At 47.1% G+C, this 14,583-nt stretch overlaps 1 protein-coding gene across 1 annotated transcript in view; it reads right to left on the bottom strand.

The window, feature by feature from the left end:
- Stk24 (serine/threonine kinase 24) overlaps positions 1 to 14,583 on the bottom strand; it is a 99,947-nt gene that overhangs the window by 11,039 nt on the left and 74,325 nt on the right. Inside the window, exons 3-6 of the mRNA XM_034497524.2 lie at positions 12,829 to 12,885; positions 5,693 to 5,801; positions 5,118 to 5,275; positions 249 to 434 (exon numbers count right to left, since the gene is read on the bottom strand). Of these exons, the coding sequence (XP_034353415.1) occupies positions 249 to 434; positions 5,118 to 5,275; positions 5,693 to 5,801; positions 12,829 to 12,885 (510 nt within the window). The remainder of the gene's footprint in view (positions 1 to 248; positions 435 to 5,117; positions 5,276 to 5,692; positions 5,802 to 12,828; positions 12,886 to 14,583) is intronic.

Genomic DNA, 14,583 nt, shown 5'->3' with positions numbered 1-14,583 from the left:
CTCTGTGAGTTCAAGGCCAGCCTGGTCGACAGAGTGAGTTCCAAGATAGCCAGGGCTACACAGAGAAACCCTGTCTCAAAACAAACTGAAGGAAGGGAGGGAGGGAGGGAGGGAGGGAGGGAGGGAGGGAGGGAGGATTCATTTGCCAGGATGCAAGAGATCAGGGAGATGGCTGGAAACAGTGGCTGGCACAACCCCAACAGAAGAAATCCAGACCAAGATGAGACTCCAGAAAGGGGTGAACTCACAAAGCTCGGCTCCTTATTCAGGCAGGCCTCCACGAACTCCTTGAGGGGTTTGCTGTAGTTCCCTTCCAGCGTGGGGGGGTTGTTCTTTGGGATGAGGAATAACACCTTCATAGGGTGAAGCTCAGAATGAGGTGGCTCTCCTTTGGCCAGTTCTATTGCTGTGATGCCAAGGGACCAGATGTCTGCCTGAAAGGACAAAAGCAGCTTAAAGATGGAGCAAGAATGCATTCAGACAAGCATGCTGGGGGGGGGGGGGGGGGGGGGGGGAAGGCACGTGCTTCAGTCTCAGGTTCTGAAAAAGACCATTATTCTGAACTAAGAAACACAAGCCCTAGGCAAATTTTAACACAGGAAACAAGTGGACAGAGTTTATGTAGCAAATACTACATACAAATACCAAATTGCTACAGTAGTGATCCAGACTGGCCACCTCTGAGGTGTGCTCCGTGGAGTCTTTGCAGCAGCAACAGGAGCACATGAGCAGGGGGGACTTCACCCCTTGGTGACATGCACTGCTGTTCAGACCTAGTGGGCACCCTGGTCTCAAACCCCAGCTTTATAATCAGGGTCTCATGACACAGACAAACAGCTTCTTAGCCCTTTCCCCTTGATTTTCATGAGGAAGGTGTGGGAAGCGACTACACTACCACTGTGCCCAGAACTTGTAGCATTTTTGTTTCGTTTGATTGCATTTCTAATGCTGGGAACCGAACTCACACTAGGCAAAAGCAATATCAGCACTACAGAAATGTTTATTATAAAAACGGTCAAACACACAGACACGGACAACATTAGTCCAATCATACATACAGCACACAACGGTAATCATTACTGTTACTTCCATACTGATGGTATAAAGTACAGTGACCAGCACTCAGGAGACAGAGGCAGGAGGACTGCCACAAGTTTGAGGCGAGCTCAAGCTAAATACACAGCGAACTACTAAAGCTATACAACAGGATCTTGTCTCAAAGAAAGGGATGACAGACAGACAGAAGCCATCTCGACACCTGCCAACCCCTCCAGTACTCCGACATGCCAGCCAAACAGGGCTTTCCATGCTGACACTAAAATTAGCAGTACTAGTGTAGAAACGGAGCTACTGAACTTGGGGCTTTCCCAGGCAGTGTGCACAGCAGCTCTCGTGTGGTGCGGGACAGCAACAGCCAGCCCATGTTCCAGGCAACACAGCTACCAGACTGGGCAAGAAAAAAAAAAAAATGAGTACTTCCAACTTCCAGTGAGCTTCTCAAAAAGGATCCACAATTCTTTAACATCAAGTAATACTCGAGCCTTTCCGACTGTTTAAACTCATCAAACTTTCCACAGCTGCTTTATCTGAATCAGGACCCAAAGTCCGCATGTCCCAAATGGTGACTAGGCTGCCCAAGGTCCTTTAATCAATAACAGTCTCTATTGCCAATTTCCCCAGTACCTTTAAGAATGAGTTCTCAAGTCTTGTTCTGCGTGTCACTCCCTCTGTCCTGGTTGGATTTCTATCAGCCTGACAAGCTGGAAGGGGACCTCAATGGAGAACATGCCCATCACACTGACCTGTAGGGAAGCCTATGAGGCGTTTTTTTCCTGATTGATGTGGAAGGGCCCAGACTACTGTGGGAGAGCCATCACCGCTGGACAGGTGGCCCTGGTGTATGAGAAAGCAAACTAAGCCATCCAGGAAGAGGCATCCCTCTGTGGTCTCTGCTATAGTCCCTATCTCCAGGTTCCTGGTCTGACTTCATGAGGGACTGGACATTTTAAGGTGAATTAACCCTGTCCTCGCCAAGCTGCCTGTGGCCACTGTAGTTACCACAGTCCTAAAGCCTTCACTAAGCACCCCTGACATTGGATGTTTCTCTCTCACTGTGTTCCCAGCCTAAGGTCATGCAGATTCTGACTTGAGTCAGACAGGCTCAGCACTAGGAGAGCTCTGCTTTCCAACTGCCCGATCCCGTGTCTGTCACCCCCCATGCATGGTGCGTTCCTTAAATGTGAACTGTATGAAAGGAACACAAGTCTCAGGGCAACTTTACAGCAAGCGGGCTGTCAGGAGCTCAAACCCAGTGAAACACAACAAAACAGGCTGGCAAAGAGGGTGTGGGGATGGGGCGAAGAGTGGCACCTGCTTCTGTCACTGTACCACGAACTCATCACCAGTCCAGGCCTTATGGCACAGGTGGAGAGAGGCCTATGCAGGGGACTACAGGACCAGGACAATCTCCCTCCAACCTTTAACCTCCTGGAGTGCTATTCTCCTGCAACCTTGTGAACACCAGAAATCCCTGCCTCAGTGCCCCCAGTCAGCACCATGAAGGTGGCAAGAGGAAGACAGAAAGCCACACAGGAGGAAGAAGAGGTACAGGAGGGCTGAGGTAGGCCTGACTCTCACATGCTCCCCCTGCAGTCCTCATGATTACTGGCACCTACTCCCATGCTCTCAGGCACAGCACTGTCCCACCACACACCCACAGGGCCTCTGTCAATGGCTCTCCATCCAGATCTCTAGGCTTCACATGGTTGCTCACTTTACCCCGTTACAAGGCCTAATAGTGATTGTCTATGCTTAAGGTCAGCTGTGCACTGACTGCACCTAGAGGCCGTGGGAGAGCCATCAAGGAACTGGCCCTGCTTACTCAGCCCCATGGACATGGAGTGACCAGCCAGTTCCTGGGCTGCCAAACAACTTGAGAGTCCTCTTTGGAATATCCTGAACCCAACCAGGAATGGTGGCAGACCACTGTAACCCCAGCTATGGAGGTTGGTTGGCCAGAGGAACTGAAAGTTCAAGACCAGACTGGGCTCTCTAATGGAGCCTGTCTAATCCAAACCATGAAATACTCAAACCCACCCAGGTGAAAAGTGTGTGGCAGTGAACTCTAACACCCAGCATCCCCACAGCGTCTAGTTCTAGCTTGGCTGAGCTGCCTTCCCCCAGGACTTGTGCAGAGACCTGTGTAGTCTTGTCTTCATCTGATGCCCACTGACAAACCTGGACATGGAGCTGGCACACCTAGCACACCAAGCCATTTGATATGTGATCAGAAGCCATGAAAACACCCAAACATGTTAAATGCAATGTACCCCAACAAATGGAGATCAGGAAGAGAGAGGATGCCTCTCCAAACAGCATGAATACCAAACCCCAGCACACATGACTGCGTGGCTATGACTATACTTAGGAAATGTAGCACCTGAGGGTTCGGATGAGTCAGGCAAGGGAGGGACAGTCCCTGTCCAAAACAGTAATAGCTGAACTACACCAAGGATCCACTTCAGAGAGGCATCTCATATAACAGGGAGATCAGAAGAGCTCTCTGGAAAACGAGAAAGTAAGTGGTCTTGGGTACAACAGACACGGGTGGCCTGAGCCCCACGTCCTAAGGGCCATGGCTGACAAGCTCATTTACTACAACAACTGAGAGAGAGACAGAATGACCAGGAATGCAGAAGAACCCAGATCCTAGTCTCTCTCTTACCAAAATCCAGACACGAACACAGACAGCAAATGGTGGACTATACCCACCTTCCTACATTACAGAACTTGGAAAACGACCAAGAGAAGGCAAGGCTTCAGACGAGAAGCAGCCATGGAAGTCATTTTCCAGAAGATAAGGAACCAACAAGCAACACATGCAGAGAACAGACCTGACTAACCCAAAGTACTCTTGCTGTGTACTAGATGACAGGGTCAGAATTCCTACAAAAGCTAACACACCATCAGCTTCTCTGTGAGTTCACCAAGTCATCCAGAACAAGGGATACCTGTATCCTATCCACAAAGACATGACACAATGGCATATACCTTACAACAGTACCCAAGGTTCCAAAGAGAAGTTATCCTATGCTTCACACACCACTTAATGAGGCCAGAAATCTGCTACACACGGGAGGGTTCAAGAAAGAAAGGAAAGACAAGACAAGACAGAGACACAAGCTAACACACGTTTGTAATCCTAACACTTGAAGGCTGAGGCAGGAGATCACCAGTGTATCAGACTTCAGCTACAGTGCAAAACTAATTTGAGGTTTGTTGTGTTTTGAGGGCTGAAGGGATGGCTCAGCATTCACAAGCATACACCGCTCTGGTGAGAATCCAAGTTTGACTCCCAGCGCCCACATCAGGAGTTCACAGCTGCCCAACTCCAGCTTCGGAGGCCTGAAGCCTTCCATAACATCAGCACTCACACACAAAGCCCATGAACATTTCTGACCTGAACAATGGTTGGGCCATTTTTAGTCTATACTACAAGATTATAGAAAACTAAAGGACAAATGTAAACGTGAAAGCATTAGGAACAGAAGCTGACAAGGAACCACAGCTAGCTGCGCGTGCGTGTGTGCCTGCGTGTCTGACTCCTGCTGATGGGAGCCTCTGAGAATACGGATCCTGAAACAAAACAGAACAAGCAGATGTAATCACTGAGGAACCATGCCTGCTCACTCAACTGTGGGATTTTCCGAGGATTCATTTCTCTAGATGTCCTACCTAGAGCAGGCAGAGCTCTGTCCAGACCCTGCCCCTCACCCACTGCGCCAAGGGTCCAGCAGCTTTCATGTGGAGACATGCTCGGCCCTGTCTACTGTCTGGACCCCCACAGCCCAAGCCATCTAGAGTCTGCATGTCTCAGAAAGCCCAAGCTGCACCCCTCCTCACACCTGCTTGTTCCTGGTCCCCACCATATCAAACACAAACCAGACACTAAGGCCAGATGAACAAGGAAACCAACTGTGTAGCAGAAGATGGAGAAGGAACTTGACATTAACTAAGGTCACAGAATCGCCATAACTCACCTCGGATATAGACGGAATGCCCCATGATCAAAACAAAAGGGTCAAGCATCTGGATGAGGCCCACAACACTGTTCTCACCTTTGAGTCGTAAGCTGACTGCTTAATGACCTCAGGCGCCATCCAGAAGGGAGTACCCACGAAGGTGTTCCTTTTTATCTGGGTGTCTGTCAGCTGGCCAGCCACTCCAAAGTCAGCCAGCTTCACCTCTCCATGTTCAGAGAGCAGAACATTGGCCGCTGAAAGACAAGAAAGGCAGGAGGCCTTAGGCACTGTTACTCCCAAGGTCACCCTGGAAGCTGAAGCATGCTCTCCCCACAGGGCATGCATGAGGACACCTAAGAGCAAGGTGCCCTAGGGTTTGAAAACAGCCCGGCCTGACCCCAGATTAGGCAGACTGGACAAGAGAGCTGCTAGCAAGCACAGAAGTATAATGGTCTCTGCCACTTCTGGTTTCAAAGTAATAAAAACAAGCATAGCCTTCACCACCAGGCAGCGGTGGCCCACACCTTTAATCCCAGCACTTGGGAGGCAGAGGCAGGCGGATCTCTGAGTCTGAGACCAGCCTGGTCTACAGAGTGAGTTCCAGGACAGCCAGAGCTACAGAGAAACCTTATCCCCATAAAACAAAAGCAAGCAAAAAGAGCAGCCCTTACCTTTAATATCTCTGTGGATTTTCTTCTCTGAGTGTAGATAATCGAGTCCTTTCAGAATTTCTCGTAATATGGTTGCAATCTGGATTTCATCTAAAGGGCCAGGCTCTAACTAACAAGGAAAGAACAAGATCATTAGCCACTTAGCAGCTACCTTTACACAGAGTTTAAGAAACAAAGTCTACGCTAAACAGACAGGGTAGTTAAAACTGAAAGATGTCTTTACATAAAGCACAGACTTTGCAAACAACTAAAATCTAAAGGGCCAGGCATCAAGATGCATGCATGCCTTTAATCCTAGCATCTGGGGGGCAGAAACAGCCAGATCTCTGTGAGTTCAAGGTCAGCTGGGTCTACATAGTGAAACCCTGTATCAAAAAACTGAAAAAATTTTAAAATTGAATCTATTAAGGATGGAGAGAGGAAGACTATAGAAAATATGTTTGCTGGCCTGGGATGGATGGATGGATGGATGGATGGATGGATGGATGGATATGTGGATGGATGGATGGATGGATGGATGGATGGATGGATGGATGGATATGTGGATGGATAGATGGATGGATGGATGGATGGATGGATGGATGGATGGATGGACATATGGATGGATGGATGGATGGATGGATGGATGGATGGATGGACGGACGGAAGGACGGACAGACTACTTTTCCCTGGGTCCATGGGACTGTATTTCAAAAGCCCCTGAACCACACTTGCAGCCCTGCAAGCCACCATTGGAGACTGGTCTATGTCATCAAAGCACAAAAGTGGTTGTGAGAAGCGTGTAAGCAGTTCCTTCCTCAGCTACCCTCATCAGGACCTTCTAGATCTGCATTTCTGGATCTAGTTCCCCAGCGAGGGAAACTGCAGGGAAAGCCGCTCAATTCCTAAGACTTTTAGAGTGTGTTATGTAACACACACATAAAACACTATTAGCCCTAATTGAGGGAGTAATTGCTTTTATTCCGAGAAACTCAAAGGAGCTGCTCTCTTGACTCCTCAATATCATTCTCATAAGAAGGTGCAAGGACACACGTTACATGTATGTGATCTGTCCTGCTCCCTTCTCCTCCCGTTCCTCCCCCCACCCTGCTTAAACTGAAGCAGATGAACAGAGCTCCGCCCCATCATGCACATACCCATCCACACTTGTGCAGAGCTTTTCACTGAACTCTTAGCAGTGAGACGTCAGCAGTCTGATGGGCCTAAAAGTAGCTCTTACAGAGCAAGCACAGTAAGTCAGGTGAACTAAGACTTTTTGAAGAGACAACGAATACCATTTTAACCCAAGCTCACACACCTTAGTCAAAGGAAAGACACAGCCCTGTTCTTAAAAAGAAAACTACGTTGCTAGGTGAAATCCTACCCAGTACTTCAAAGACAGCCATAATAGTAGGACTGCCCCAAGTTCCAGGCCAGTCTGGGCTACATCCAATGTCTGTCTCAAAAAAGCACCAAGCTTGAGAGACAGTTCAGCAGTTAAGACCTTTTATTGCTCCTGGGGAGGAGTCAGGATTCAATTCCTAGCACCCACACGATGGTTTACAATCATCTGTAACTCCAGGTCCAGGGGATCTAAAGCCACTCTCTGACTTCCACAGGCATGTGCATGGTACATGTGCATACATGCAGGCACAGGTGCACACTCAGTACATATATACACACAGGCAAAGCATTAGTCATACATAGAAAATCAATCATAGAAAAAACAATAAAAACCAACTAATGCATCTTACTCCTGAGGAAATGAAAGCTGGTATCACTGCAAGTCTCACCATTATGTGATAGTGTGTGACACCCCAAAGGGTGTATGGGGTGCAAAGCGTCAACTGAGGCCTTTGCTCACTCTGGTGGCTGTTCTTGTTATCAATTTGACTACATCCGAAATTAACTAAAACCCAAAAATGGCTGTGCATGCTCGAGGGATTTTTGATTAATTGAATCATCTGAAGTGGGAAGATCCACCTTTAATCCAGGTCTTCCAGGTTCAAGTCCATCCTCTAATCTAACCCAGGTCTTTCCAGGTTGGAAGTCCATCCTCTAATCTGGCCATGCCCTCTGCAGGCAGACTATATAAAGGACGTGGAAAAGGGAAATGGCGGCCTTTCACTGCCCACCCTTACCAGCAAGTCCACTCCTTCACTGGCATTAGGGCCTGCTTCTTCACTATTATACACACTGAAGACCAGCAGAGACATCCAGCTTCGTGGTCTGAACAACTACTGTACTCTTGGATATTCTGTTCATAGGCAGCCACTGTTGTGAGATCAGGTGGACCACAGTTTGCAAACCATTTTAATAAATCTAGTATGTATAATAAATCTCATATACATGGGGGGAGGGGGAGAGAGGGAATGAGAGATTCATCCTACCAATTCTGTTACTCTAGAGAACCCTGACTATCTGACTAAATACAATCACCTGCATTATGGCCCAATTCATGGCCAACTCATTTCTGGTTCATCTCATAGGTCTATCCTGGTCTACACTATAAAGGCAAGGACGCCCAGCGTGGTCTTTCTTCTGTCTACCTCCTATAACATTTGAGCCTCTTGCTTTCTTCATTCAGAACAGAACAGAAAATGCCAGCAACTTTCAACTATCCTTCATGTGATTATATATGCAGAGAAAAATCAAACTGCTTGTATCTACTAGCCTGCCGAAATTATTGGCAATTCTAAGCAAAATACGAACTGAATGGTGCACACTATTCCAGACCACAGTCGGGAACACACTGATGTACAACAGGCCCGCTCGCTTCATGTCTATCAGTATTCATAGGGTTCACCAGTTTTAATTTTCAGAAAGAAGAAAACACACACACTGCTCTCACCACTCGAGAAAAAGAGAACGCAGAGATGGTTCCTATTCTCAACAACAGAATGGTGTCCGGGGCTGCAGCAAGACCTCAGCCACCACAAGGTCAGCAATCTGTGGCCATACTGGGCCCTCGGCTACCTGCTTCTGTCCTCATGCTTCCCTTCTATACTGGAACCATAAGCCACAAGTAGCTCTTTCTTCTGAAAGTTGCTTTTGATGGTGGTGCTTTACCACAGCAACAGAAAAGTAACTGGAACAGAGAGAACGGGCTATCCCATCTACAGATGACTTCTAACACCCTCTCCCTTACACATGTGCACACACACTCACACAGCCTCCATTCTCCCTGTCAGACAAAACTACTGTCATCAGGGCACACAGTTACCCAGCTACGGACCATCTTCTTGGGTTCCATATCCTGTGGCCTGGTGACTCCACTCTAACTATGGGGTGTGGGTCCACTCCTTACCTTGGACAAGAACACAAGGAGCCCTAAACAATCATACACGTGGGAGGCAAATCCACTTCCATCTTGCCAGCAGCAGCTCACCCTAAATATCCCCCCAAATTGCCATCTTATTTTCAAAACTATGTTGCATGTTCACTTCTAAGTTGGTTAAACATCTCTGCTTAGTGAAGTAAGCCATCTATACAGCAAAGTCCCTTCATAACCAGATCTCAAGGCTGGCTGGCCCTCGGGTTCTCGGGCAGCAGATGCCTGATCGTCTAATAGCTAAAATGTCCTCCTCTCACGCATGGCTCCTCGATGTTCTTTATCCAGCTCTCCCTTCCTCCCACCCTCTTTCCCTGAGATCCTCAAATGCAGCTCCACGCAGACTCCACTCCATGACGGTAGGGCGCTCTGCTCTGTGCACTGACTCGACCCCACAGAAGTTAACAAGCCCTGGGCTACAGAGCACGAACATGCTCTCCTAAGTCATGGCACACTGAAGATGACGGTGTGGTCAGAGATGACAGACAGCAGATTTCAGAGTAAATGCCAAAGATCAAGAGTGAGCAAGGGGTCCTACAAATATTTTAATTTACTATTTAAATTTTAAATAAGAACAGATCAACAGATTGAACACATTCAAAAATCAAATATACACCTGTTCTATACTCATTGCTCTTAATGTCTGAGCTGTCTTGTCAATCTTTCCTTCATGCCGAATCTAGAACATAGTGGGGCAGTTTTCTTTTTCTTGAACAAAGCTGGTCACAGCAGTATCAGGACAGTCAATTTTTCCCTATAGGCCCTCAGAGAGCTCTTGCAGGCACAGGCTAACTCCACATCAATTAGAGAGACAATAAATACAGCCAGTTTGAACTTTCCAAAAAAATGGCCCTCAACTTCATTCATGTAGTATTCATTAAAATGCATAAAGAGATCCTGTCAAAATAATCCTGATTTGCCGGGCGGTGGTGGCACACGCTTTTAATCCCAGCACTTGGGAGGTAGAGGCAGGTGGATTTCTGAGTCCGAGGCCAGCCTGGTCTACACAGTGAGTTCCAGGACAGCCAGGGCCACACAGAGAAACCCTGTCTTGAAAAAACAAACAAACAAACAAACAAACAAACAAACAAACAAATCCTGATTTTTTTTTCCAATATTCAGAACATAATTGCCATACCCCATTACTGAAGGGTTTTTTTTTCCCTCTTTTTTCTTTTTCCTCTTTGAGAATTTGAGGGGGAGGGGGGGAGGGGGAGGAGAGGGAGAGGGAGAGGGAGAGGGAGAGGGAGAGGGAGAGGGAGAGGGAGAGGGAGAGGGAGAGGGAGAGGGAGAGGGAGAGGGAGGGGGGTGTGTGATAAAGATGGGAAGATACAATCAAGTAGGAGGCAGAGGAGCATTACCAACCACCAACAGGCTCCAGGAGTAGACAGCAAGGTCCATAAATCCAGCCCCACTCAGCCAGGAGCTGCCACGCCCTTTCCACACCCATTCACACAGGACACACAAATCCCAAAAGGAACGCCGTTTCTTTTCATTGAAAATGTTTATGTGGATGGTGGGGTCCAGGGACTCTCAAACGACTTGCAAAAAAGCAGCTACCTCTTTCTGCATTTTCCTCCAACTGTGATTTCTAAAACTGCAAAGACATCAACTCAAGTAAATTTGATTATTGTAGTCCTGTGAGTGAACACAGTCAAGCTTTTAGAGACCCAGAACAGCTGCTCCAAAGGGCTGTCTGTCATACAGACAGAGTCCCTACAAACAACTCGGTGTGTGCCACAACTTAAATTCACGGTGGGTAATAGTCAATCTAATTGCACAAAAGGAAGCAATTTTCTACATTCCTGTATTGCCCCCAAGAGTGAAGAGTTTTTTTGTGCAGTGTGAATATTTACTGAAAGGACCATGAAATACACTCAGCTGATTTTTCCCCCATTTAATGTCACAGCTTGGCTTTACACCATATTAACTTGTTCTTGAAATTTTCGTTTTGAACAGTATTTTAAAGAATCTTTATGGTTTGTAACAATGGGCAATTTCTTTAATTAGTGTATTAGCTTTCTGGAGAGAAGTGTCATTTTAGAAGTTTATCCTCTAAGGAAACCACATGGTGCTGTTGCTTTAAAAAAGGAGCTGTTCTCAAAGGGGGGTGAGGGGAAACCTCCTTCCTTAGAAAAATTCTGTGAGACCTCCTACAGCTCTAGTGCATCATCACCTCATCACGAAAGACTCACCTTTAATAGCTAAAACCAAGCATTCAGCCTATCTGGGGATCACCACTCACAAACCTACCTAGTACAGGGGTCAGGAATACAATTACATTAATGTTGGTGCATGCAGGTGTTATGTGCGCATGCCTGTGTGAGTTTTTTGAGTGTGTGCATGAGTATGTTTAGAGTCCAGCAATCAACATCGGGTATCATCGTCAAGCCCTTTCTCTACCATATTTTTGGATACCAGTTCTCTCACTGATTTGGCAAGACGGGCTTACCAGTGAGCCCAGGCTCTTCCTGTCTGTGCCTTGCAGCCCTGGGATGCAGACAGGCATCTCTGGTGCTGGACTGATAGAGCCTTGAACTCAGGTCCTCACACTTGCACAACAAGCACTTTACCAATAACGCATCCCCTCAGGCCCCAGCCACAGTGCTTTTAATGCATGGACACAGCAGAAACAGAAGTGTAGCAACAGTGTTTCTAACACATGGACACAGAAGACAAGAACCGAGCAACAGTGTTTCTAACACATGGACACAATGGACACAGAAGACAAGCACCAGGCAACAGTGTTTCTAATGCATGGATACAATGGACACAGAAGACAAGCACCAGGCAACAGTGTTTCTAATGTATGGACACAGAAGACAAGTGTAACAACAGTGTTTCTAACACATGGACACAATGAACACAGAAGACAAGCACCAGGCAACAGTGTTTCTAATGCATGGACACAATGAAAACTTTCAGGATAACAGAAGCCACATTACTATGAGTACCCCCACAAAGGCCAATGTGAAACTGCATGTCTCCCTAACTTCCACTTCCCAGTCTGTGGGCTGACCGGCCTAGAGGGCAAGTCCAGAAAGGAGACAACACTGAGTCAGGCCAGCTCTGTTCTGATGCCCCATGGATACTGTCAAGATCACAGGCGGCTGGCCATGTGTACAACTTCTTGTCTGATGATCACTTTTTCAGTATTCTAAAGCCATGCCTTAATAATCACAGCGTCTAACTCTGGGGATGAAAAGGCCATGCGCTTATGGGGAGAGCTGTTAGTCTGAAACGTGTAAAACCACGGTGACAGGGCCAGAGAGATGGTTAAGGAATTGAGAGCATTTGCTGCTCTCCAAGAAGACTTAGGTTCCCTCTCCAGCATCTACACAGAGTTTTACAACAGCCTGTGATTCCAGTTCTAAGGGATCCAAAGCCCTCTTCTGAACTCTGCAGGTGTCTGGCACTGAAGTGGTGTAGAGACATACATGCAGGTACACCCATAAATATACAATAAAAATAAAGGGAAAAAACATGGTGCCTATTACAGAAGTAATAGCTGTTCTGCCAGAAGTTTGTAAATTTGGTCTGAAAAATACACTAACCAAGCGGTCTTAAATAAAATAATTAATTCCAGGTAAAAGCCTTCATTGCTGCTACAGATTAGATTATTGGTTTATAATGAAATTATTCCCTCTCCCAGTGCCCCCCAAAACAGGCCTGTAACTTTAAGTTCTCTATAAGAAACAAAAACAGGTTAGAGATAGTTTTATGCTTCCTTAAGGAAAAAGTGAAGTGGTCGTGTTCCTGTTCAAACCAGCCGTGAGCAGGAACAAGCTAAGGTACGTAAGCACACCACAGCCACAGTGGTACTTACCAGATCCAGGGCAGAGCCTCCACCAAGATACTCCATGATTATCCACAATTTAGTATCCTGCAGAAGCAGAAACAACAGGGAGTTAGTTTTTAAAGAAGGAAATTATTTGTTAAGCAGAAAGAATACTTTGCTATTATTTTAGACCCACACACTTTATAAACACCAACCAAAGCACAGTGTGTAAATAACAACTGCACAAAACTACTACACACACAAAACCCTCCTGCAGTATCTTGAGGGCGGGACTGGCATGGAGCCTGTTAGAGAATATGACTAAGGGCATTTCCATCTTGAAACCACTTCACTGGGTGTCCCGCATAGCCCAGCCTGAAAACCTGGAGCCAAGTCAAGACTTGTGAACAGCACACAGACCAGAACAGGACACTTCCCACCCACCCATCATCATCATCATCATCATCACCACCACCACCACCACCATCATCATCATCATATCATCATCATCATCCTTCTCCTCCTTCTCCAACCCTGACAACTCAGAGCAGCCCAGCTTCCCCCAGAACCTAAGGCAGCATCTATAGTTCCTGACACCCACGTAAGTCACCAAATGCTCTCTCCAGGCCCCTGTACCTGTGTGTGACTGTGTCCTCTTCTAAGGCCTCTCTCAAAGCTACTCTGCCCTCACACCTCCCGGAGTTCTCTGCAAGGGACATGCTTATCTACTGGTTTGGGTCCCAAGTGGGTTCTGGAATCAATGCCCCGAAGGTCCAAATGGTCCTCATTGCTTATGTCATTAAGGGAGCTTTTGTACTCACTGGGGCTGGGCTGAGGACAGACACACAGATATTCCTTTTCTGAGTTCTTGATCCTCTGGGACAGCATTGCACCTTGGTTCTCGAGTATAACCTACCCACCATGTGGTTCCCACCACAAGGATCGAGCCTTTGTTGTTCATGTTAGGAAAATCCCCCTGTATTCCTTCTCCTTGACTTGAACCAACCACCACCTATCTGTCTGGCATTCATTTCAGATCCAGTGATGGCAGTCCTCTCTACCAATGGAGAGGAAGCATGTTGGCCACGTGCCAATGTCAGGGAGGTATTAATGCACAAGCTATGTCAGCAGTCGGTCCTTTTGGAATTGAAAGCAAATTCCACCATTCGAGGTTAACCCTAGACAGTCCTGGTGAAGTCTTTTAATGCTCTAAGAATACTTTCTCAAGCTTTTTAAGGGGCGGGCTTATTAACATATAAAGACCAGGTCCAGGCTGGGGAGAGGCACAGAGTTTTGGCAAGGAGTCTGAATCTACACAAACATGATGTTTACTCTGTTGTGGCTACTGGAGAAGGGCCTGGCTTGGACTTCCAGAAACTTCAGTGGAAGGGAGGGTAAGAACAAGGTATGGCATACATGTGTGTAAATGCCATACTAAACACATTGGTCTGTGCGCTAACCTAGAAGAGGAGGGGAAGGGGGATGAGGAGAAAGAAGGAGGCAGAGGTATCTTGGCAGAGAAGCTCCTGTGTGAGCCCAACATTTGGGAGCTGGAGGCACTGAGTTCAAGGCTAGTCATGACTACACAGTAAATTCCAGGCCAGCTGGGTGACAGTTCCCTCAGACTGGCTGCTGGTGAAGGCTGGAGGGACTCCTTCTAGGTACCCTAGAGCTGATAGCTAGAAACAAACTGTCTTGCAAGGAGAGCCACTTTCTGGGTAATACAGGACTGTCACCCTAAATGCCACCGGCACTTTAACTTTTATAATCTCTCACAGACTCTGTTCTGGCTTGTCTGACTGA

This window comes from Arvicanthis niloticus, chromosome 3, assembly GCF_011762505.2.
Source record: "Arvicanthis niloticus isolate mArvNil1 chromosome 3, mArvNil1.pat.X, whole genome shotgun sequence".
Lineage (NCBI taxonomy): Eukaryota > Metazoa > Chordata > Mammalia > Rodentia > Muridae > Arvicanthis > Arvicanthis niloticus.
This window is presented reverse-complemented; position numbering and strand designations above follow the sequence as displayed.